General features: G+C 40.8%; 1 protein-coding gene across 2 annotated transcripts in view; it reads right to left on the reverse strand.

The window, feature by feature from the left end:
* Positions 1–22450, reverse strand: part of LOC144592132 (ras GTPase-activating protein 1-like) — a 90879-nt gene that overhangs the window by 62520 nt on the left and 5909 nt on the right. For both annotated transcript variants that reach the window (XM_078396531.1, XM_078396532.1), the window contains exons 2-3: positions 3823–3975; positions 875–1010 (exon numbers count right to left, since the gene is read on the reverse strand). In XM_078396531.1, coding sequence (XP_078252657.1) covers positions 875–1010; positions 3823–3975 — 289 coding nt within the window. The remainder of the gene's footprint in view (positions 1–874; positions 1011–3822; positions 3976–22450) is intronic.

Below are 22450 nucleotides of genomic sequence, written 5' to 3' on the forward strand. Positions count from 1 at the left end.
CAGCCTCCTGTACATCGGTAAGACCAAGCAGAGACGAGGCAACCTTTTTGCCGACACTTGCACTAAGTCCACCAAGGCCTGCTGTGCCTTGTCTACTTGTCTATCTAAATGCCTCTTAAACAACAAATCTGACTAATACTACCACCTTCTTTGGCACCCGTTTCAGATATCAACCAGATAAACAGAAAAAAACCCTTTCCTTTCAGATCTCCTAAATCTCCAGCCTTTCAACATAAAACAGATTCCTTTTGGTTTTAAAACTCTTATTATGAGGAGAAAGAAAAATCACTACCTAGCTAATAACAGGTCATCCCACAGCCTCCCATGCTCCAGGGAAAACAAGCCAGGGCTGATCCAATCTCTTTCCATAACCCAAATCCTTCAATCCAGGCAACATTCTGGTGAATTTCATTTCCACTCTCTCCAGCACAATCACATCTTTCCGATAGTTTGGGGGCAGAACTTCATACAATACTCCAAGTGTAATCGATAACTGGTGTTACTGCGACAAAAGAAACTGCATACGCTTTTTTGACCAGAAAACAAATTGTTGGAGATACTCTGCAAGTCAGGCAGAATCTATAGAATCTATAAAGGGAATGGACAGATGCTTTTTCTGGTCAGTACTATCGTCAGACTTCATTTCCTCCACATATGTTACCTAACCCACTGGGTTCCACCAACATTTTGTTCTTTTTTCACCAATGTTATTTCTAGCACACTATTTGGACAAATTTATAGAGTTTAAGAAACTTAATGTCCAGAATAAAAGAAGGAAGCATTGGATGTGGAACTATTGTACCAGCTTACTTTGCACATAACTACAGGACATTCATTGATCAAATGCTATTATAGTTATAAATTACACTCTTACCTCTGGAGGTGCAACCGGAAACAAAAGCTTTTCTCCTTTTAGTAGACAGGACACATGACTATAGTAACCAATCAGATCTGAAAGCGAGGAAAAGCGTCGTCCCCCAATGTAATAATCACCACACATTGCAAAGATCCTGAAACGGGTACAACAATGCAATTATAAGTTTGAATGGTGACAAAGCAATTATGTATTTCATGTAATCTGCAATATAATTCACCTAGTCTGTCCAAATCACTTAATTCAAATATGCAACGGCAACATTTATGACATAGGCAAAAGACGTGCAGTGATCAGAGCAATTATTACAGAAGCATTTGAATTATGTCACAAAATTACTTGAGAGATTACGGTTTTGGATATTACAGGTCCACCATCCATTTTCCAGCAACTGGTGGTCCTGGTACTTTAATCTGGACAAAATAACAGGAGCACACTTGAAATCCCCTCCAGCAGTCCCCCCGAAAATGTGGCACCGAGGCCAGGGAGGCAGCTGATCTCATCCTCACTGGGACATCCACGGTGATCGGCGGGTTGAATTTGCTCCCATTTATTCATTGCCGCCTTATGTGGCCGACTTTGTGCACTGGTATCTCGGTCCCTGTATAGCCAAGCAAGTTCATTCCTCAATATGCGTGTCATTTCTAAACTGTTCCTGATTAAAAACATTTTTTTTAATTTGCAAAATATGCCAATTGCTTCAGCAATTCCAATTTGTAGCAGCAATACAAATATTCAGAAACTGGTACTCAGTAAATTTCAGAATCAACCCAAAGAGCATTCGATGGCTAACATCAACCTCTTAATTAGATATGGAGTCATTAAATAATACATTACATTGACTAATGTGCTCAACACAACGTAATGCAAGACACCGCAGCACAATTGATGTTTCAGACATATTATGCAGATTCATAAAATCAGCTCACATGCCAATAAAATAGCAAACTGAAATGGATGAACACAATTAAGTAACAGGAAGCTCTCGCCTCTGTGGCGGCTAAAGTGATTAAAAGTGAGCTTCAAAAAGAGATTACAAGCGATACCTACACTAGGTTATTCAAGGAATGGAAATTGATCCACCGCTCATAAATCACTACCCAAAAATCTGAAATACAGAATAGATTTGTACGGTCGACACAAAATTCTGAGTAACTCAGTGGGACAGGCTGAGAGACATCAGGCCGGGACATCTCCAGGGATGCTGTCTGTCCCGCTGAGTTACTCCAGAATTGTGTCTACCTTCATTTTAACCAGCATCTGCAGTTCTTTCCTATAGATTTGTAAGAATGAATTGTATGTGAACTGTAAATTACCAATTTTTTTACAGAAACATAATTTGTGATGCATCTGCAGATAACACAGCTATTAACGTGGATTTCCATGTAGTATCTTCACATCCAAGTGATCTCCCATACAAATTAATTTATATCACATTTGTCATGTTTCTTGTTCACTACCTTTTCCAGGCATTATTCCAAACTGTGACTACTTTCTGACAATCTCATGATTGGAAGGATTTTTATTACATCTTTAATTAGACTGCAAATTTTATTAAAAACAATTTCAAATAATTTGGCCAATTTTGGCCTGAGTCAAGAATCAAACTAACAAGTCCTTGACCATTGTACAGGATAGTGCAGCTGAAAAATAATTCTCAAAATAAATCTTGACTGATCAGTGCAGAAATATATTTATTTTGTTACAATGTGTAGGAGGGAACTGCAGATGCTGGTTAACAAAGATAGACAAAATGCTGGAGTAACTCAGCGGGACAGGCAGCACCTCTGGATAGGAGGAATGGGTGACATTTCAGGCAGATACCCTTCTTGACATCGAGGGTCAGGGGAGAGGGAGGCACAGAGATATGGAATGCCCAGGTGAGACCTCACCTAGAGTATTGTGTGCAGTTTTGGTCTACTAATTTGAGGAAGGACATTCTTGCTATTGAGGGAGTGCAGCGTAGGTTCACCAGGTTAATTCCCAGGATGGCAGGACTGACATATGATGAAAGAATGGGTTGACGGGGCTTATATTCACTGGAATTTAGAAGGACGAAAGGGAATCTTATAGAAACATAAAATTCTTATGGAATTAGACAGACTAGATGCGGAAAAAATGTTCCTGATTTTGGGGGAGTCCAGAACCAAAGTTTACAGTTTAAGAATAAGGGGTAGGCCATTTAGGACGGAGCTGAGGAAAAACCATTTCAGCCAGAGTTGTGAATCTGTGGAATTCTCTGCCACAGAAGGCAGTGGAGGCCAATTCATTGGATGTTTTCAAGAGAGCGTTAGATATAGCTCTGAGGGCTAACGGAATCAAGTGATATTGCTAAAAAGCAGGAACGAGGTACTGATTTTGGATGATCAGCCATGATCATATTGAATGGCGGTGCTGGCTCGACAGGGCCGAATGGTTTACTCCTGCACCTATTTTCTATGTTTCTATAGAAGGTGTGAAAACGAGAGATCAAAGGGGACGAAGCTCAAGGAAAATATAGAATATATCATTGTTCACCCAGGGAAGGTGAAAACGAGACGTACAAAGATAACATTTAAACAGGAGGCCAGTCAGACTGGTTGGAGAACTAGGATGGGGGAAGGGATGGAGATAAAGGGTTACTTGAAGTTAGAGAAGTTTTGTTTCACACCTTACCCTTCCATATCTCTGTGTCTCCCTCCCCGACTCTTAGTCTGATGAAGGGTTGCGACCCAAAACATCACCCATTCCTTCTATGCAGAGATGCTGCCTGTCCCACTGAATTACTCCAGCATTTTGTGTCTATCTTCATTTTGGTACAATTGCCCAATTACGAAAGGGCAGCCTACAAAGGCAAATCCAAATGGGCCCTTGCCTTCTTTGCATCCGCTTTCTGCGCCATACTACCTCCCACCCCACCACCATCAGTATTAGATTATGAACTATATGGAAAATGTTTATCTTTTCACCTGAAATGATTGACTACGCCTGTTTTACTTAGAAACGAAAGCACAAATGAACCTGGTCTCCGATCACTTTCTCTGATGAGGTAACTTCCTGGTCGCTCTGCCTGACAAAGTCGCTCTTCGGCAATTGTACGATCCAGTTTTCCATGATACCAACTGAGAAAGTAAAAGTTAATAATGCATTGTATTAAAAATAGAAAAAAAATCAAAGTTAATAAAAATGTATTCAAATGTGTGAGGCAGTTGAAGATTGCTACTTAACAATAAAGGCCAGGAGCTTAATTGGACATTTTTATGACAGGATGAATTTCATTCCATATTTTTGAATAGTGTTATTAATATTTACGATTGATCATTAATGAACTAGAGTAATTAGAGAGAAAGTGTAAATAACTTTTTGGAATTGAGGAATGCAAAACAGAGCAGTTGTTAAAAAATGCAAAATGAATGGGAATATTGTAAATAACCTTCAAGTCATGCAGCTTATGTTGGGAAATAAAAACATAAGTTTACAAGTGGATAAACTTGCATTGGAAGGGCAAATAACTGTAGATGCTGGAACAATTTTATTTGATTAATTTTAGTTTCTTTTCACTGATGCTCCCTGGTCTGTTGACCGTTTTCAACATTTTCTGTTTTTATAACATCAGAAATTACTGGCTCTAACGCAAAGGAAAGGCTGTTCAGCGGTAATTGTGGACTTCAATACTGAACCCAATAACAATACCGAAATGTCCAGAGGAAAGCGAGGTGCTATTATTTGAGCTTAAGTTGGGTTTGCCAGAAGAATGTTGAAAAGCAAAGTGGTTAGTGTGCAGTGAGATAAAGAATTATGGTGACAATCAACTTGAACCCGGTGGCTTACTGAGAGGTATCTTCAAAGCAGTTCCCCTATTTCCCCTACCAGACATAGAGATGAGGGCATGATTACTTTGATTAGCTTTTTCTCCGCATTAACATTTGTTAATGTTGCTTATATTTTGATTTACAGCATCCTCAGTTTTTTTTCCCTCCAATGCTTATTTTTACATTTAAATCCAACAATTGTTAGTGTTTAGATTGCTTAACCAACATCAATCATAAAATGGCCAAAACGACAGCAGAATAACAAAGCCAGATTCTACCCACTTACTCATCTGCTCAATTAAACTTAACAAAACTATAAACTGTCAACACTAAAAAATGCACATGTATAGAGAATTTGTCCATAAAAGTTTTAAAGTATAAATCATTAAAACTGCGCTAATATATTGAACGAAAATACGTTTTCTTATGTTTATACGGTATATCAAAACAAGCTTCCTTGTTTGCACTTTTCAGTAGACAATCAACTAACTGTATTGCCAAATTTGTTCACTGGCTACTTTACAAAAATACCGAACATCCTCCCAAATTCACATATGATTCAGTAGTACTACACAAGTAAATGTAGAAATTAAGCTAATACTGAAAGGGCAATGAGCTGTACACATCACTAATCAGCAACATTATTTCCAAAGCACTATTCTACATGTTTTCTCAACGTTTCTAAAGGCGTTGTTCTTTATCTCTCTTAAGACTTTAAACATGCAGCATAGGGCTATGTCTTCCAAAATATGCAGCAGTAAATAAGTAAGAGTACTGATGCATTATCATTATGTAGATGTAGTAAGAGAACAGCACAGTTCTAATAGGAAACCCCATTAAAAAAAGAACATTTGACTTTTTGTGAAAAAAAACCCAGTTAAAATACATTTGGGTTAACAAATATGAACAAATATATTTTGGAGAATTACAATAACAGCCCCTGGACATCGACGTTTAAAATGAAAACCCTTGGCGTAAAAAACCCTATTTAAATTAGGAATAGCTGACAACAAATACCAGTTAATCTAGGTTATGTGTTTTAGGCAATTAATTAATTTTATAACTCTCCAATGCAGAAATACCAAAGAAATTGGTTAAATGGTCACAACATAAAATGGATAGTAATTTTATCTGCAATGCCATTTCTCTACTATAATATTTACAATACAATTTCCCACAACAACATATAGCATACAGAAGGAGAAGCCTCTGCCTACAATTTGTGGCATGTGTTTACATTCTTATAAAATCACAAGTATTTTTATTCGATACAAAAATATTCCTAACAAAAATATTCATTACCTACCTCATCTGGTACAACGAGGCACCGAATTCGCAATTGAATAAAGTGACTAACTGAAAGTCACACAACGGTTCACATGTTGGCTATGTAGCTTTGTTAAAGCGTCTCAAAAGGCAATCTGTCAGAATTTATCAGCATCAATATATAATAGACACGCACTGAAGTAGAGCGCATTACATTTTATCCACATTGCCAGACCTATGGGAAAATACTGATTTCAAGTAGTATGCCAAAAACTTTTAATGAATTTGAATGGAAAATGAACGAACTCCACTTTGAAGCGGATAGTTTCATTCACATATATACTTTAATTAAAATCATACTAATAAACTATTAATTATATTCATGTATAATGTGCCATTAACTACTAAACAAAAATATATTGAAAATGAATAAATCTTCAAGCAATGAAACTGTCAAACACACTATAAGCAGAACCTAAGCCACAGTAGTGAATATATTTTAGATTTCAGCACATGAATAATTTACCAACATAAGATATAAAAAGCGGCTGATTTAATGTGGCAAAAGGCAAAATACTGCAGCAATAATAATAATAATAATCTTACAAAGAAAATGCCTGCTTATCCCTCAACTAAATTTATAGGATAAGAACAAGCTCCTGGAAATTAAGACTTAACAAATGTGCAACAAATGACACACGTTGTGGCAGAGAATTCCACAAAATGCTGGAGTAACTCAGCGGGTCTGGCAGCATCTCGGGAGAGTAATGGGTGACGTTTCGGGTCGAGACCCTTCTTCAGACACAAATGACATGCCTATTGAGCTCAAATATCTAATTTTTTTAAAACATCTGCCATCTTTATATGAAATTTTGTAGACTGAGTTCAGATTCAAAAAAATAATTTTGGAAGAGTACACATATATGTTTCTCCTGCAGGTGGCATAGTTACTTTCAAAGATGATGTTCCAATGCTATTAAACCAGTGCATATATCATTGCATTCACACAATGCGTTCACCCACCCTACAACATGCTGAAAGATTACTTTATAGAACGTGGATATCGCTGACATGGCCAGCATTTATTACCAATAAGAAAGTGCAACGAGTTGTCATCTTCAACCACCATACCGACATTACCGAACAAAAGGACACAAAGTATCAAAGTAACTCAGTGGGTCAGACATCATCCTAGGGGATCATGAATAGACAATAGACAATAGACAATAGACAATAGGTGCAGGAGTAGGCCATTCAGCCCTTCGAGCCAGCACCGCCATTCAATGCGATCATGGCTGATCACTCTCAATCAGTACCCCGTTCCTGCCTTCTCCCCATACCCCCTCACTCCGCTATCCTCAAGAGCTCTATCCAGCTCTCTCTTGAAAGCATCCAACGAACTGGCCTCCACTGCCTTCTGAGGCAGAGAATTCCACACCTTCACCACTCTCTGACTGAAAAAGTTCTTCCTCATCTCCGTTCTAAATGGCCTACCCCTTATTCTTAAACTGTGGCCCCTTGTTCTGGACTCCCCCAACATTGGGAACATGTTATCTGCCTCTAATGTGTCCAATCCCCTAATTATCTTATATGTTTCAATAAGATCCCCCCTCATCCTTCTAAATTCCAGTGTATACAAGCCCAATCGCTCCAGCCTTTCAACATACGACAATCCCGACATTCCGGGAATTAACCTAGTGAACCTACGCTGCACGCCCTCCATAGCAAGAATATCCTTCCTCAAATTTGGAGACCAAAACTGCACACAGTACTCCAGGTGCAGTCTCACCAGGGCCCGGTACAACTGTAGAAGGACCTCTTTGCTCCTATACTCAACTCCTCTTGTTACGAAGGCCAACATTCCATTGGCTTTCTTCACTGCCTGCTGTACCTGCATGCTTCCTTTCATTGACTGATGCACAAGGACACCCAGATCTCGTTGAACTCCCCCTCCTCCTAACTTGACACCATTCAGATAATAATCTGCCTTTCTATTCTTACTTCCAAAGTGAATAACCTCACACTTATCTACATTAAACTGCATCTGCCATGTATCCGCCCACTCACACAACCTGTCCAAGTCACCCTGCAGCCTTATTGCATATTCCTCACAATTCACACTACCCCCCAACTTAGTATCATCTGCAAATTTGCTAATGGTACTTTTAATCCCTTCGTCTAAGTCATTAATGTATATCGTAAATAGCTGGGGTCCCAGCACCGAACCTTGCGGTACCCCACTGGTCACTGCCTGCCATTCCGAAAGGGATTACGGTTCAAGACCGTTCTTCAGACGTTATCATTGGGAAGGGGGTTCCAAGATTTAGACTTAGTGACAATGAAGGAATGGCGATGTGTTCCAAGGCACAATAAATTGCAACTTAGTGTTTCAATTTGTCTGTTGTTTCATGTTTCTCGGCTTTATTGTTCAAATTGTTGGAAAACTATTGTGAAAGGAGATGAAAAATGCAGAAAACCCAGTTGGTGAGTAATTCAGAGTAATAGCAGTATTTACATGGCTTGCTTAACTGGGCTTTTGGTCCATCGTTACCCATAGGATGTTGATTGGGAGGAACTCAGTGATGATCATATCCACTGAATATCAAAGGTAGCTAATTGGTCTCCTTCATGGAATTTATCAACGACTGGTTCTTTAGAGCTATTTGTATACGTGTAAATATTGGCCAGTTCAATTCAATTTCAGCCAGACGCTGAAACATAGAATATAGGTGCAGGAGGAGGCCATTTGGCCCTTCGAGCCAGCACCGCCATTCACTGTGATCATAGCTGATCATCCACAATCAGTAACCTGTGCCGGCCTTCTCCCCATATCCCTTGATTCCACTAGCCCCCAGGACTCTATCTAACTCTCTTTTAAATTCATCCAGTGAATTGGCCTCCACTGCCTGTGGCAGAGAATTCCACAATTTCACAACACTCTGGGTGAAAAAGTTTCTTTTCACCTCAGTTTTAAATGGCCTCTCCTTTATTCTTAGGCGGTGTCCCCTGGTTCTGGACCCCCAACATTGGGAACATTTTTCCTGCATCAAGCTTGTCTAGTCCTTTTATGATTTTTTACGTCTCTATAAGATCCCCTCTCATCCTTCTAAACTCCAGTGAATACAAGCCCAGTCTTTCCAATCTTTCCTCATATGACAGTCCCTCCATCCCAGGGATTAACCTCGTGAACCTATGCTGCACGGCCTCAATAGCAAGGACGTCCTTCCTCAAATTAGGAGACCAAAACTGCACACAATACTCCAGATATGGTCTCACCAATGCCCTATACAACTGCTGAGAGGTTGCTAACTGAATCGAACATTAAGCAATCAGTGAACGAACATATTGTCGCTGCAGGCAGAGAACTCATCCTAAAGACCTGGGTCGCCCACCGTGGCCAGACACAGGAAGACGTGTCGGGCCATGGGGCCTGTAGTGGGGAAGCTGTGGGGCCCAGCCCCTGTTTGTCCCCCAAAGATTGGAGTGCCAAAGAGGGAGTCGGTAACGATGTTCACGAGGAGCAAAGCTGGTAGGAAAGTGAACTGGATTCTTACCTCCCGCACCCTCAAGGACGGCTGTAGGATGCTCCCCCTGGCACAAAGGTATGCAGAGCAATCCAGGGGCTTGCCCAGATTGGGCAAAGCTCCATAAGACCTAGCGCTCAGACCAGACCAGTCCTTGGAAATGGCAGCAAATCTGACGACTTGAAAATAATTTGTACATGTGACAATAAAGCACTATTGTATTGTGTTGATTGTAACCCTTGATGCCATTCATAGTCAAATACTGCCTCATTGATGTAAAGATAGCCATTCTCACACTTCCTCTGGAATTTAGCTTTACAACCCATGTTTGCCAAGGTTATGAGGAGCTGAAACAGTGGACAAAATGAAGCCCAAGATGGACATTAGTGAAAAGGTTCACAAAAAGTGTTGCATAATACAAGAGCTCAAGAAATTGTGGAAGCATATTAACATGGATGGAAGACTGGTTAAAAAAAGATCCAAACAAATGAAGGGGAGTAACTACTAGGGAAGTGCCACAAAGGTCGTTTTTTGGCCCTCAATCATTTACTATCAACATGACTGACTTGGAAGCAGCAAAATACAAGGTATCTAAATTTCTAAATTAACAAAAGTAAATGAGAGGGCTAACTATACTGAACTTTGCTTTATGATATGATAAGTTGAAAAGGTGAAGAAATTAGATCTGTATTTTTCAGAGTTAAGAATGAGGGGTAATCTTTTGAAAAGATGCAAAATCCTAAAAGTAGACAACAGGATTGATACTGGGACATTCCCACTCAGAGAATCTCAAATAAAGGAGACATAATTACAAAATAAGGGGGCAATAATTTAAAACTGAAGTGCATAGTAAAACTCTTCTCTCCCAGTCAGTAGTGAATCTCTGGAATTCCTTAGCCAAGAAGATTGAGGCCAAATCACTGAAGGTATTTAAAAGGGATGATTAAATGTTTAGAAAGACCAGCAAATTGAGGGCTATGTAGAAACGTCACATAGAAGGGTTGAGGCCTGGACCAAATCCACCTGATTCTCTTGAATGGTGATAATTGCTACATTATAAATTATAAATGCCACATAATTAGGCAATCCATAAATGCTGGGCAAAAAATGTTAATCTTTTGTAAATGGGAAAACCATCTCTGCAAAGTCATCACTGTATGATTATTCTATTTTCAAATGTAGTTGGGCATGAGCATGTGTTTTATTTTGCTATAAAAATAAAATAGGTACATGGATATAATTGAACTCTCCAAATCTTTGTCGTATCCTGCCTCTATGCGGTTTCACTGCAGGATGCAATATTTGCTTAACATATATTACAGGTTTATGTTTAGTCTTGGTTGTTTTTTTAATGCTACTAAACTGAACCAACACTTCAGGTTATTCCACTCTTTCTCCCAAGTGCTTTGATTAAACTTAAGAGAGTTTCAATGTCAGGAGCCCCGACCGCCCCGACGTGCAGCAGCGGCGTCTTCGCACGCCCTGGATCGCGGTGCTTGGGTCGGCCCATTGCGGACCTTTCACCATCCGGCGTGGCCTGGAACGTGGCAACTTCAACAGCCTGACCACGGGAGAAGACGGCAGGGGAAGAGAAAAGACATTCTGGCCTTTCATCAAAGTGAGGAGGTGACTGGAGGGTCTCACTGTGATGAATGTTTCTTTTTCTTGTGTTGGTTGTGATTGCGTGTGAAATTGTTTATTTTTATTGCTCTATTGCTGGACTGTGGGTGACCTTTCATTTCACTGCACATCTTGTATGTGTATGTGACAAATAAACTTGACTTGACTTGAGATCTATAAAGTTAAAAAAGTAGAAAAAAATACATTTAAGTAGCACCTTTCATTTCCCTGTGCCATTAATCCTACACACCATGAATGGTTAATAGAGCTAAAAAACATCTAATTAGGTATTTGTGAATGAATCAAATTTAGTTAGGACAGTACAGCACTGGAACAGGTCCTCCGGCCCACAATTTCTGTACCAAACATAAAACCAAGTTAAACTAATCTCCTCTGACCACATAGGACCCGTCTCTCTCCATTCCCTATTCATGTGCCTGTCTAAAAGCCTCTTAAATGACATAATTGTATCTGATTTTAACACCACACTTCGCAGCGTAATCCAGGCACTCAGCAAATTCTGTCTAAAAAATTTGCCCCACAATGTGCAAACTTTTCCCCTCGGACCTTAAAGTATACTGTCTAATCATTGACATTTCCATCTCGAGAAAAAGGTTCTGACGGTCTACCCTGTACCTCTCATTATTGTATACATTTCCATCGGGTCTCCCCTCAGCCTCCAAAGCTCCAGAGAAAACAATCCAAGTTTGCTCAACTTCTCCTCTTAGCTGATACCTTCTAATCCAGGCAGTATTCTGGTAAACCTCTTCTGAGCTCTCCCAAAGCCTCCCATAATAGGGCAACTAGAACTTCAAATAATACTCCAAATGCAGCCTAACCAGTGAATAATAAAGTGCAACATGCTTCCTGATTCTTATTTTCAATGTCCTGACCAGTGAAAAGTATACTATGCTTTTTTTAACCGCTATCCACTTGAACCCCAAGATCGCCTCCTGTTAAAAGTCTTAGCAAGTTGTTTCCCCTTAAATTCAACCTCCCAAAGTGCAAAGCCTCACACATGCTCTGATTAAACTCCATCTACGCTTTATTTGCCCAGATTTTTTACCAATCCATATCCTTTGCAGTTTGGCAGCCTTTCTCACTGTTTTCCAACTCCAATCTTGGCATGGTATGCAACCTTACAACCTAACCGATCTACATTTATGTTCAAGGTGTTTTTATATCATTAGCAGAGGTCCAAACACAGATCCCTGCAAAACATTACCTGTCACACACCTTCAGCAGATAACACTCTTCTACGCTATCCTCCGTCTTCTATGAATCTAAACTACCAAGTTACTGTGGATAGACACAAAATGCAGGAGTAACTCAGCGGGTCAGGCAGCATCTCAGGAGAGAAGGAAGAGGTGACGTTTCAGGTTGAGACCCTTCTTCAGACACAAGTTTTCTACACAAGTTACTGTGGATCCCATGCATCTTAATCTGCTGGGTCAGCCTACATTCAGGGACTTTATCAAATGCCTAACTAAAGTTCATGCAGACAACATCCACTGCCCTACTTTCACTGATCATCTTTGTAACCACCTCAAAAAACTCAATCGTTCATAATACATGACTTGTCACAGACAAAGCCATGCTGATTTTCATGCACATTATCTTCCAAATATGTTTAAATTCTATCCCAAAGAATTCTCTAATAGCTTCCCTTCCACTGATGTACTAACAATTAATTCCCACACATCTGCAATCAAATTAATAGTCAAAATGATACAAATCTATGATTGAAAAATGAAATGGATATTTAGTACAAAGACCAGAACATAGAGGAACAAGGATATATATCGTACACAGATGATCAACGTACACATTGTAGATTTGAACATGGCTCATGCCCAATTATTTTTTAACTCATATCGTGCAAGGTACATTTGTGGTTATATCACTATGGTGATATAGAAACCTAGATAAAACTGGAGAAATTAGGACAAATCTCAACGTGAAATTAAATTTAATTTGTCAACTTGCAACTGAATTTGCATTCTAAGCCAAAACCCATTGATCAACTGTGTCCAAAGATCGCTTCATTTGTTACAATAAGTATTCTCCATGTTACAATATCAATTTTGTATCTAACTGCACAAAGTCAGGATATTGTAAATTCCAAAGATAAACACAAAATGCTGAAGTAACTCAGCAGGGAACAGGCAACATCTCTGGAGAGAAGGAATGAATAACATTTTGGGTCGAGACCCTTCTTCTCGACCTGAAACCTCACCCATTCCTTCTCTCCAAAGACGTTGCCTGTTCCTCTGAGTTACTCTCACATTTTGCATGGGGAGGAGGGGGGGATAAGGGGGATTGAGTGGGGGGGTTGAGGGTGCTACACCAATACAGGAGGCGCTTTGGGTCCAGAGCTCACTCACTCACACCCTCTCCCCTTCTCTGTCCCCCCTCTACGAGGAATGGGCCTAACGGGTCCACTTGGTCTAGTCCTCAATATAAACCAGCATCTGCAGTTCCTTCCTACACATATTGTAAATATCCCTCTGTTTCTACGGCAAAATTTTGGAGATTTGGAGTATGCCAAAGTACTGAAATGTGTTGAAAGAATTGCAATATAGGTTGAATATTCCAGCAGTGCGGCCACCCATATAATCTGGACAAAATTACAAGAACTCGGTTGAAATTCACCATCATCTGCAGTTCTTTGTTTTAAATATATATGATGATAGTACCTTCCTCAGTTTTAGCGGACAATACAAACATCAGTCCCTCCGCTTTAACATATATAACATATATAACATATATAACATATATAACAACTACAGCATGGAAACAGGCCTGTCCGGCCCTACCAGTCCACGCCGACCATTCTCCCTGACCTAGTCTCATCTACCTGCACTCAGACCATAACCCTCTAATCCCCTCTTATCCATATACCTATCCAATTTACTCTTAAATAATAAAATCGAGCCAGCCTCCACCACTTCCACCGGAAGCCCATTCCATACAGCCACCACCCTCTGAGTAAAGAAGTTCCCCCTCATGTTACCCCTAAACCTTTGTCCCTCAATTCTGAAGCTATGTCCCCTTGTTGGAATCTTCCCCACTCTCAAAGGGAAAAGCCTACCCACGTCAACTCTGTCCGTCCCTCTCAAAATTTAAAAAACCTCTATCAAGTCCCCCCTCAACCTTCTACGCTCCAAAGAATAAAGACCCAACCTGTTCAACCTCTCTCTGTAGCCTTAGTGCTGAAACCCAGGCAACATTCTAGTAAATCTCCTCTGTACCCTCTCCATTTTGTCGACATCCTTCCTATAATTTGGCGACCAGAACTGCACACCATACTCCAGATTCGGCCTCACCAATGCCCTGTACAATTTTAACATTACATCCCAACTTCTATACTCGATGCTCTGATTTATAAAGGCAAGCATACCAAACGCCTTCTTCACCACCCTATCCACATGAGATTCCACCTTCAGGGAACAATGCACAGTTATTCCCAGATCCCTCTGTTCCACTGCATTCCTCAATTCCCTACCATTTACCCTGTACGTCCTATTTTGATTTGTCCTACCAAAATGCAGCACCTCACACTTATCAGCATTAAACTCCATCTGCCACCTTTCAGCCCACCCTTCCAAAAGGCCCAAGTCTCTCTGTAGACTTTGAAAATCTACCTCACTATCAACTACTCCACCTATCTTAGTATCATCTGCATATTTACTAATCCAATTTGCCACACCATCATCCAGATCATTAATGTAAATGACAAACAACAGTGGACCCAACACAGATCCTTGGGGTACTCCACTAGACACTGGCCTCCAACCTGACATACAATTGTCAACCTTTACCCTCTGGTATCTCCCATTCAGCCATTGTTGAATCCATCTTGCAACCTCACTATTAATACCCAACGATTTAACCTTCTTAATCAACCTTCCATGTGGAACCTTGTCAAATGCCTTACTGAAGTCCATATAGACAACATCCACAGCCTTGCCCTTATCAATTTCCCTGGTAACCTCTTCAAAAAATTCAAGAAGATTAGTCAAACATGACCTTCCAGGCACAAATCCATGTTGACTGTTTCTAATCAGGCCTTGATTATCCAAATAATTATATATATTGTCCCTAAGTATCTTTTCCATTAATTTTCCCACCACAGACGTCAAACTAATAGGTCTATAATTGCTAGGTTTACTTGGTCGATTATAACGAGGGTTTTCTGTAAACGGATCATAGCAGAGCAATAATGGTGTCCATTATTGCCAATGATTGCAGATGATGGTGAATAGACAAAAGGTCTAAGTGCTGGAATATTTCAGCAGGTCAGGATCTCTGGAGAAAATGAATAGGTGACATTTGGACCGTTCCTCAGACCGATTCAGTTGGCAGAGTTATTCCAGCACTTTGTGTTGTTTCACTTTAAAACTAGGCATCGATGCCACTGGTGCACCTTGCGAGTTGGGAGTGGGGCCGGAAGCACCCAACCCGAATGGTCGACAAAACAAATAGCGTAAAACCACAGTGTACTGTTGATATTTTGTAAAGCAGACAAAGATGGCAAATTTTCAAGCTAATAGCAAGTTTTGAAATAAAACGTCAGCCTTCACAGAATTGGCATGTTAAATGTGCAATGGGGAAAATAATCAAAAAGTATTAAACACCAGAAATTAAATATCCAAATGTTAAGAACTTTATTATTGATTCCCAAAGCTTTCAGTTAGTTAAAAGATTCTATATATACTACCAGCACAACCAGGAAATCCTCAATGCACAATTTAAGCTCTAAATGAAGTCACGACTAGACAATAGACAATAGGTGCAGGAGTAGGCCATTCAGCCCTTCGAGCCAGCACCGCCATTCAATGCGATCATGGCCGATCACTCTCAATCAGTACCCCGTTCCTGCCTTCTCCCCATACCCCCTCACTCCGCTATCCTTAAGAGCTCTATCCAGCTCTCTCTTGAAAGCATCCAACGAACTGGCCTCCACTGCCTTCTGAGGCAGAGAATTCCACACCTTCACCACTCTCTGACTGAAAAAGTTCTTCCTCATCTCCGTTCTAAATGGCCTACCCCTTATCCTTAAACTGTGGCGCCTTGTTCTGGACTCCCCCAACATTGGGAACATGTTTCCTGCCTCTAACGTGTCCAATCCCTTAATAATCTTATATGTTTCAATAAGATCCCCTCTCATCCTTCTAAATTCCAGTGCATACAAGCCCAATCGCTCCAGCCTTTCAACATACGACAGTCCCGCCATTCCGGGAATTAACCTAGTGAACCTACGCTGCACGCCCTCCATAGCAAGAATATCCTTCCTCAAATTTGGAGACCAAAACTGCACACAGTACTCCAGGTGCGGTCTCACCAGGGCCCGGTACAACTGTAGAAGGACCTCTTTGCTCCTATACTCAACTCCTCTTGTTATGAAGGCCAACATTCCATTGGCTTTCTTCACTGCCTGCTGTACCTGCATGCTTCCTTTCATTGACTGATGCACAAGGACACCCAGATCTCGTTGAACTCCCCCTCCTCCTAACTTGACACCATTCAGATAATAATCTGCCTTTCTATTCTTACTTCCAAAGTGAATAACCTCACACTTATCTACATTAAACTGCATCTGCCATGTATCCGCCCACTCACACAACCTGTCCAAGTCACCCTGCAGCCTTATTGCATCTTCCTCACAATTCACACTACCCCCCAGCTTAGTATCATCTGCAAATTTGCTAATGGTACTTTTAATCCCTTCGTCTAAGTCATGCAGTGTGTGCAGTTTTGGTCTCCAAATTTGAGGAAGGATATTCTTGCTATGGAGGGCGTGCAGCGTAGGTTCACTATTTTTAAACAAGTTACTAACTTTCTAACCAAGTCTAATCACTTCTATAAACAAGTATAAAACAGAGTCATAGAGTGATATAATGTGGAAACAGGCCCTTTGGCCCAAATTGCCCATACCAGCCAACATGTCCCAGCTGCAACCGTCCCACCTGCCCTCGTTTGGTCCATATCCCTCCAAACCTGTCCTGTCCATGTACCTGTCTAATTGTTTCTTAAACATTGGGATAGTCCCAGCCTCAAATACCTCCTCTGGCAGCTTGTTCCATGCACCCACCACCCTTTGTGTGAAAAAGTTACCCCTCAGATTCCTATTAAATTATTTCCCCTTCACCTTGAATCTATGTCCTCTGGTCCTCGATTCCCCTACTCTGGGCAAGAGACTCTGTGCATCTACCCAATCTATTCCTCTCATGATTTTATACACCTCGATAAGATCAACCCTCATCCTCCTGCGCTCCAAGGAATAGAGACCCAGTCTACTCAACCTCACCCTAGAGCTCAGACCCTCTTGTTCTGGCAACATCCTCGTCAATCTTCTCTGAACCCTTTCAAGCTTGACAATATCTTTCTTATAACATGGTGCCCAGAACTAAACACAATATTCTAAATGCAGTCTCTCCAACGTCTTATACAATTGCAACATGACCTCCCAAATTCAATACTCAATACTCTGACTGATGAAGGCCAATGCGCCAAAAGCCTTTTTGACCACCTTATCTACCTGCAACTCGACCTTCAAGGAACCATGTACCTGTGCTCCCAGATCCCTCTGCCCGAGAACACTCCCCAGAGGCCTACCATTCACTGTGTAGGCCCTGCCCTTGTTAGATGTCCCAAAATGCAACACCTCACATTTCTCTATTAAATTCCATCAACCATTCCTCAACCCACCCAATCGATTCAGATCCTGCTGCAATCTTTCACAACCATCTTCACTACCTGCAAAACCACCCACTTTTGGATCATCAGCAAACTTGTTAATCTTGCTCTGTATGTTCTCATCCAAATCATTGATGTAGATGACAAACAGTAACAGGCCCAGCACCGAACCATGAGGCATACCATTAGACACAGGCCTCCAGTCCGAGAAGCAACCTTCCACCAACACTCTCTGCTTCCTTCCATGAAGCCAATTTGCTATCCATTCAGCTATCTTTGAGTATATGAAAAGCGCTATATAAATGTAATGCATTATTATTATTATTATTATTATCTCTCCTTGGATCCCATGTAATCTAACCTTCCAGGACAGCCTTCCATACGGAGCCTTATTGAATGCCTTACTGAAATTCACATATACAACATCTACAACTCTGCCCGCATCGACCTTTTTGGTCACGTCTTCAAAAAACTCAGATTTGTGAGACACGACCTCCTGCGTACAAAACCATGCTGACTATCCCTAATCAGACCTTGCCCATCCAAATGCCTGTATAACCTATCCCTCAGAATATGCTCGAGTAACTTTCCCACTGCAGATGTTAAGTTCACAATAGAGGCACAACATTTGCCACCCTCCAGTCTTCCGGCACCTCTTCTGTATTTAAGGACGACTCGTAAATTTCAACCAGGGCTCCCACAATTTCCTCTCTAGTTTCCCCACATTGTCCTTGAATATGTATGATCAGGGCCTGGAGATTTGTCTACCTTTGTACATGATAGTACCTTCAGTACTTTTCAACTTCCGTTCAAGAAACCTGCACAGTTTTGGTTTAATTGGAAATGTAATGAAATGTAATGTTCTTTTCTTTTTTTAAATTGAGACAAATCAAAAACCTGGAGAACATACCATGTGTAAAAGGTACTTCATAGTAACAATTAACATTATCCAATGAATCAGGAAGGCTACATGGAAAACTGGCTATTAGATATGAAGGTATAGAACAACAATTTTGTCTCAGTATCTGGATATGCAGGGCTTAAATTTGAAGAGGGTTTTACAAAAGTATGATATTGGTATTTGTATTAGTTATTATAGTGTGCAGAGTATTATAGTATTTATTATAGTGTACAGTCACATCTTACCATCCACAAGTACAAAAAAAATATGCAAGCATATCAGGTAGTGCAAAAGAGAAAAATAAACCGAGCAGAATCTAGTGTTACGGCTGCAGAGAAAGAACAGATAAAAGAGCCGTACCTGAATCTGGGTTCGTGCTGTCTAGATTTTGTATCTTCTACCCATCGGGAGAGGGGAGACGAGGGAATGACAGGGGTGTAAATTGTCTCTGATTAAATTGGCTACGTTTCTTGGGCAGCATGAAGTGTGGATTCCATTGGGGTGGGAGGGGGCAGTGAGTAGGCTGGCTTGAATGATGAACCGAGCTGCAGAACCGAGCAGTATCCACAACTGTCTGCAACGTCATGTGGTTCTGGACAAAACTGTTACCAAATTGAGCTATGATGCATCCCAACAGGATGCTTTCTCCAGTGCTTCTATAGAAATTGGTAAGAGTCATTAGACACATGCTGAATTTCTTTGGTCTTCTGAGAAAGTAGCCATTGAGGGTATGCTTCCTTTGATATAGCATCAATGTGATGCGACCATCTACATTCTTTGAAATTTCAAATATTTTGGGTGGTATTATTGAAGTTTAAAATGTTAAAGGAAGTTGGCCATGCAAAGAGAAACTATTCCCATCTGTTGAGGTCTAGGACTGGGTAGTGCAACTCAGCCATTTTTAGGAATGAATTTATGAGAGAAACATTTCTATGAATAATGATACAATTTGTAACTCTTCCAAAAACATAATTGATTCCAGGAAACCTACCCTTCTTTGTGTTTGAAACATTTTTGATCATCAAAATTTTAAGGGATACTAGGCCGTGGGCCCGTTGGGCCCGTCCTCGTAGGGTTTCCATTGTAACCGGGAGGGGGGAGGGAGGGAAGGGGGAGGGAGGAGGGAGGGAGGAGATGGGCACAAAATGCTGGATTAACTCTGCGGGTCAGGCAGCATCTCTGGAGAAATTCTCTGAAGTTCTCCAGAGATGCTGCTTGACCCGCTGAGTTACTCCAGCATTTTGTATCTATCAATGATCTTTCTTAATTACAGAACAGACTCAGAGGCTAGAAAGATAATTACTTCTCATTAAGATATGGTAGAATTGTTCTCGTTAGGAGCATTGAAGGTTCCAAAGACAAAAGAGATGTGTATAGAACCTCGTCAATTCTGAACAAAATAGGTAATGAAAATACAGTTCTTACTTGTGGAATACTCAAGAATAAAACGACAGAGTCAAGATGACTAGTGACAGAATAAATGGGACCTTAGACCCATTATGGACTGTAGCCCTGCAGTACGACTAGCAGTGTGCATCGGGTATTGGTTCTGGGCCTGTCCAAGATACCTCATCTAAGCTAGGCCCATTTATCTATGATACTTAGCACATATTCCTCTAAATGTTTCCTATCCATGTACCTGTTCAAATGATTCTTAAATGTTGTTATTGTACTTGCCTCAATTACTCCCTCTGGCAGATCATTCCATATACCTACCACCCTCTATTAAAAAAAAGTCCTCTCAGATTCTAATTAAATCTTTCCCCTCTCACCTTAAACCTAGAGTTCTGGATTCACCTACCCTAGGAAACAAAAAAGAGGGCCCTGGTATCTCTCAAGTTGCTCGTTTTCCTTAATATACTTACAAAATCTCTTTGAATTCTCCTTAATCTATCATGGAGAGCCTGAACTAGCCCCTTCATGACTTTATAGATCTCTACATGATCACACTCACCCATTAGCCTCTGCGCTTCAAGGTATCAAGTCTTAGACCAGCAAATCTTCACTGTGCTCTTTCCAGCTTAATGGCATCTTTTCTATAGCAAGTTAGCCAAAATGGAGCATAACAGTCCAAGTGCGATTTTACCAATGACTTGTACGACTGTAGCATAATGTTCTAACTTCTATAATAAATCCGTCTGATGAACGCCAGCACGGTAAAATCCTTCTTCACCATTCTAACTATCTATGACACAACTTTCAGGGAACTGTTCACTTATACTCATCGATTCCTCTACTCCACAATGCACTCCAGGTCCCCACCACTTACTGTGAAGGCCCTGTCCTAGTTTGACTTCTCAAAATGCAGCATCACCCATTTATATGCGTTCAACTTCATGCGCCGTTTCTCAGGCCACTTGCCTAGCAAGATCCGGCTGTGATTCTTGACAACAATCTTCACTGTTTTAGTGTCATCCACAAACATACAAATCATGCCGTATAATTTCATTCAAATCATTGATACAAATGACAAACAGCGACAGGCCCAGAACCAATACCCGACGCACACTACTAGTCATCACAGGGCTACAGCCCAAAAAACAACTTTCCACCACCACCCTTTGGTTCCTACCATTGCTAATTCTGTATCCAATTAGCTAGCTATCCCTGGATGCCTTCTAATTTTAAATCTCTTTAGATTCCCCATAATCATATCTGCCAGTCCTCTCATGCCACCTTTTTGCCCTCCTGATTTCCTTCTTAAGTACAGTCGTCAAGTCCATATATTCCTCCAGGGATACACTTGATCCCAACTGCCTACACATGACTTAATGCCTCCTTTTTTCTGACTAGAGACTAATCTCATCATCCAGGGCTTCTTACTCCTACCTGCTTGCCTGCGAACAACCTACACCAATCAACCTTTACAAGTTCTTGTCTAATGCCATCAAAGTTGGCCTGTCCACAGAGAAATTTCAAACGTTAACATGAATCAGCCCTGTCCTTGACCATAACTATTTTAAAGCTTAAGAACTGTGGACACTGGTCCTAAAAGACTCACCCACTGACACGATATCCTGGAACATTCAGCTGCCAGTCCTGTCCCTCCCTGTTAGTTAGGTTTCTGTAATGGCTATAATATACCACGTATATGCAGCTATCCACACCCAAATTTCATCTGTCTTACCCATCGGGTCTCTAGCATCAAAATAAATACAATTTAATTCCATTCTCTTTCCTCACTCCCTGTTGTGCTCCTGTCTATACTGTCAACTGAACTTACTGTCATTGACTTCTGCACCGATTTCGAGACTGCCACCTGACTTACTACTGCATCAGTCCTCCTGCCAATTTAGTTTAAACCCACTAAGTAGCACTTGCAAACAAGCCCACCAGGATATTTGTCTCCCTCCAGTTCAGGTTCAGACTGTCCCTCTTGTACACCTCTCCCAAAATAGGAACTAATGGTCTAAAAATGAGAACCACTGCCTTTGCACCAAATCCTCAGCCATACATTCAGCTTTCCAATCTTTCTATTTCTACCCTCCTTAATGTATGGCACCAGGATTAATCCAGAGGTTATCACCCTTGCAGTTCTGCTTTCTAACCTTTCCCATAACTCCCTAAATTTACTTTGCAGGACATTTTCCTTTTCCAACCTATGTTATTTGTGCCAATGTGCATATCGTACTAGCCGCTCATCTCTCCCTCGAAAATGTTTTGCAGTCACCCCAAGACCCTGGCATTAGGGAGACAATACATCATCCTGGAGTTCTGTTTTCTGCCATAAAAATCTCTTGTCTGTCCTCCCTGGTGACCTATCCACAGAGACTCG

The sequence above is a fragment of the Rhinoraja longicauda genome, chromosome 3, assembly GCF_053455715.1.
Source record: "Rhinoraja longicauda isolate Sanriku21f chromosome 3, sRhiLon1.1, whole genome shotgun sequence".
Taxonomy (NCBI): domain Eukaryota; kingdom Metazoa; phylum Chordata; class Chondrichthyes; order Rajiformes; family Arhynchobatidae; genus Rhinoraja; species Rhinoraja longicauda.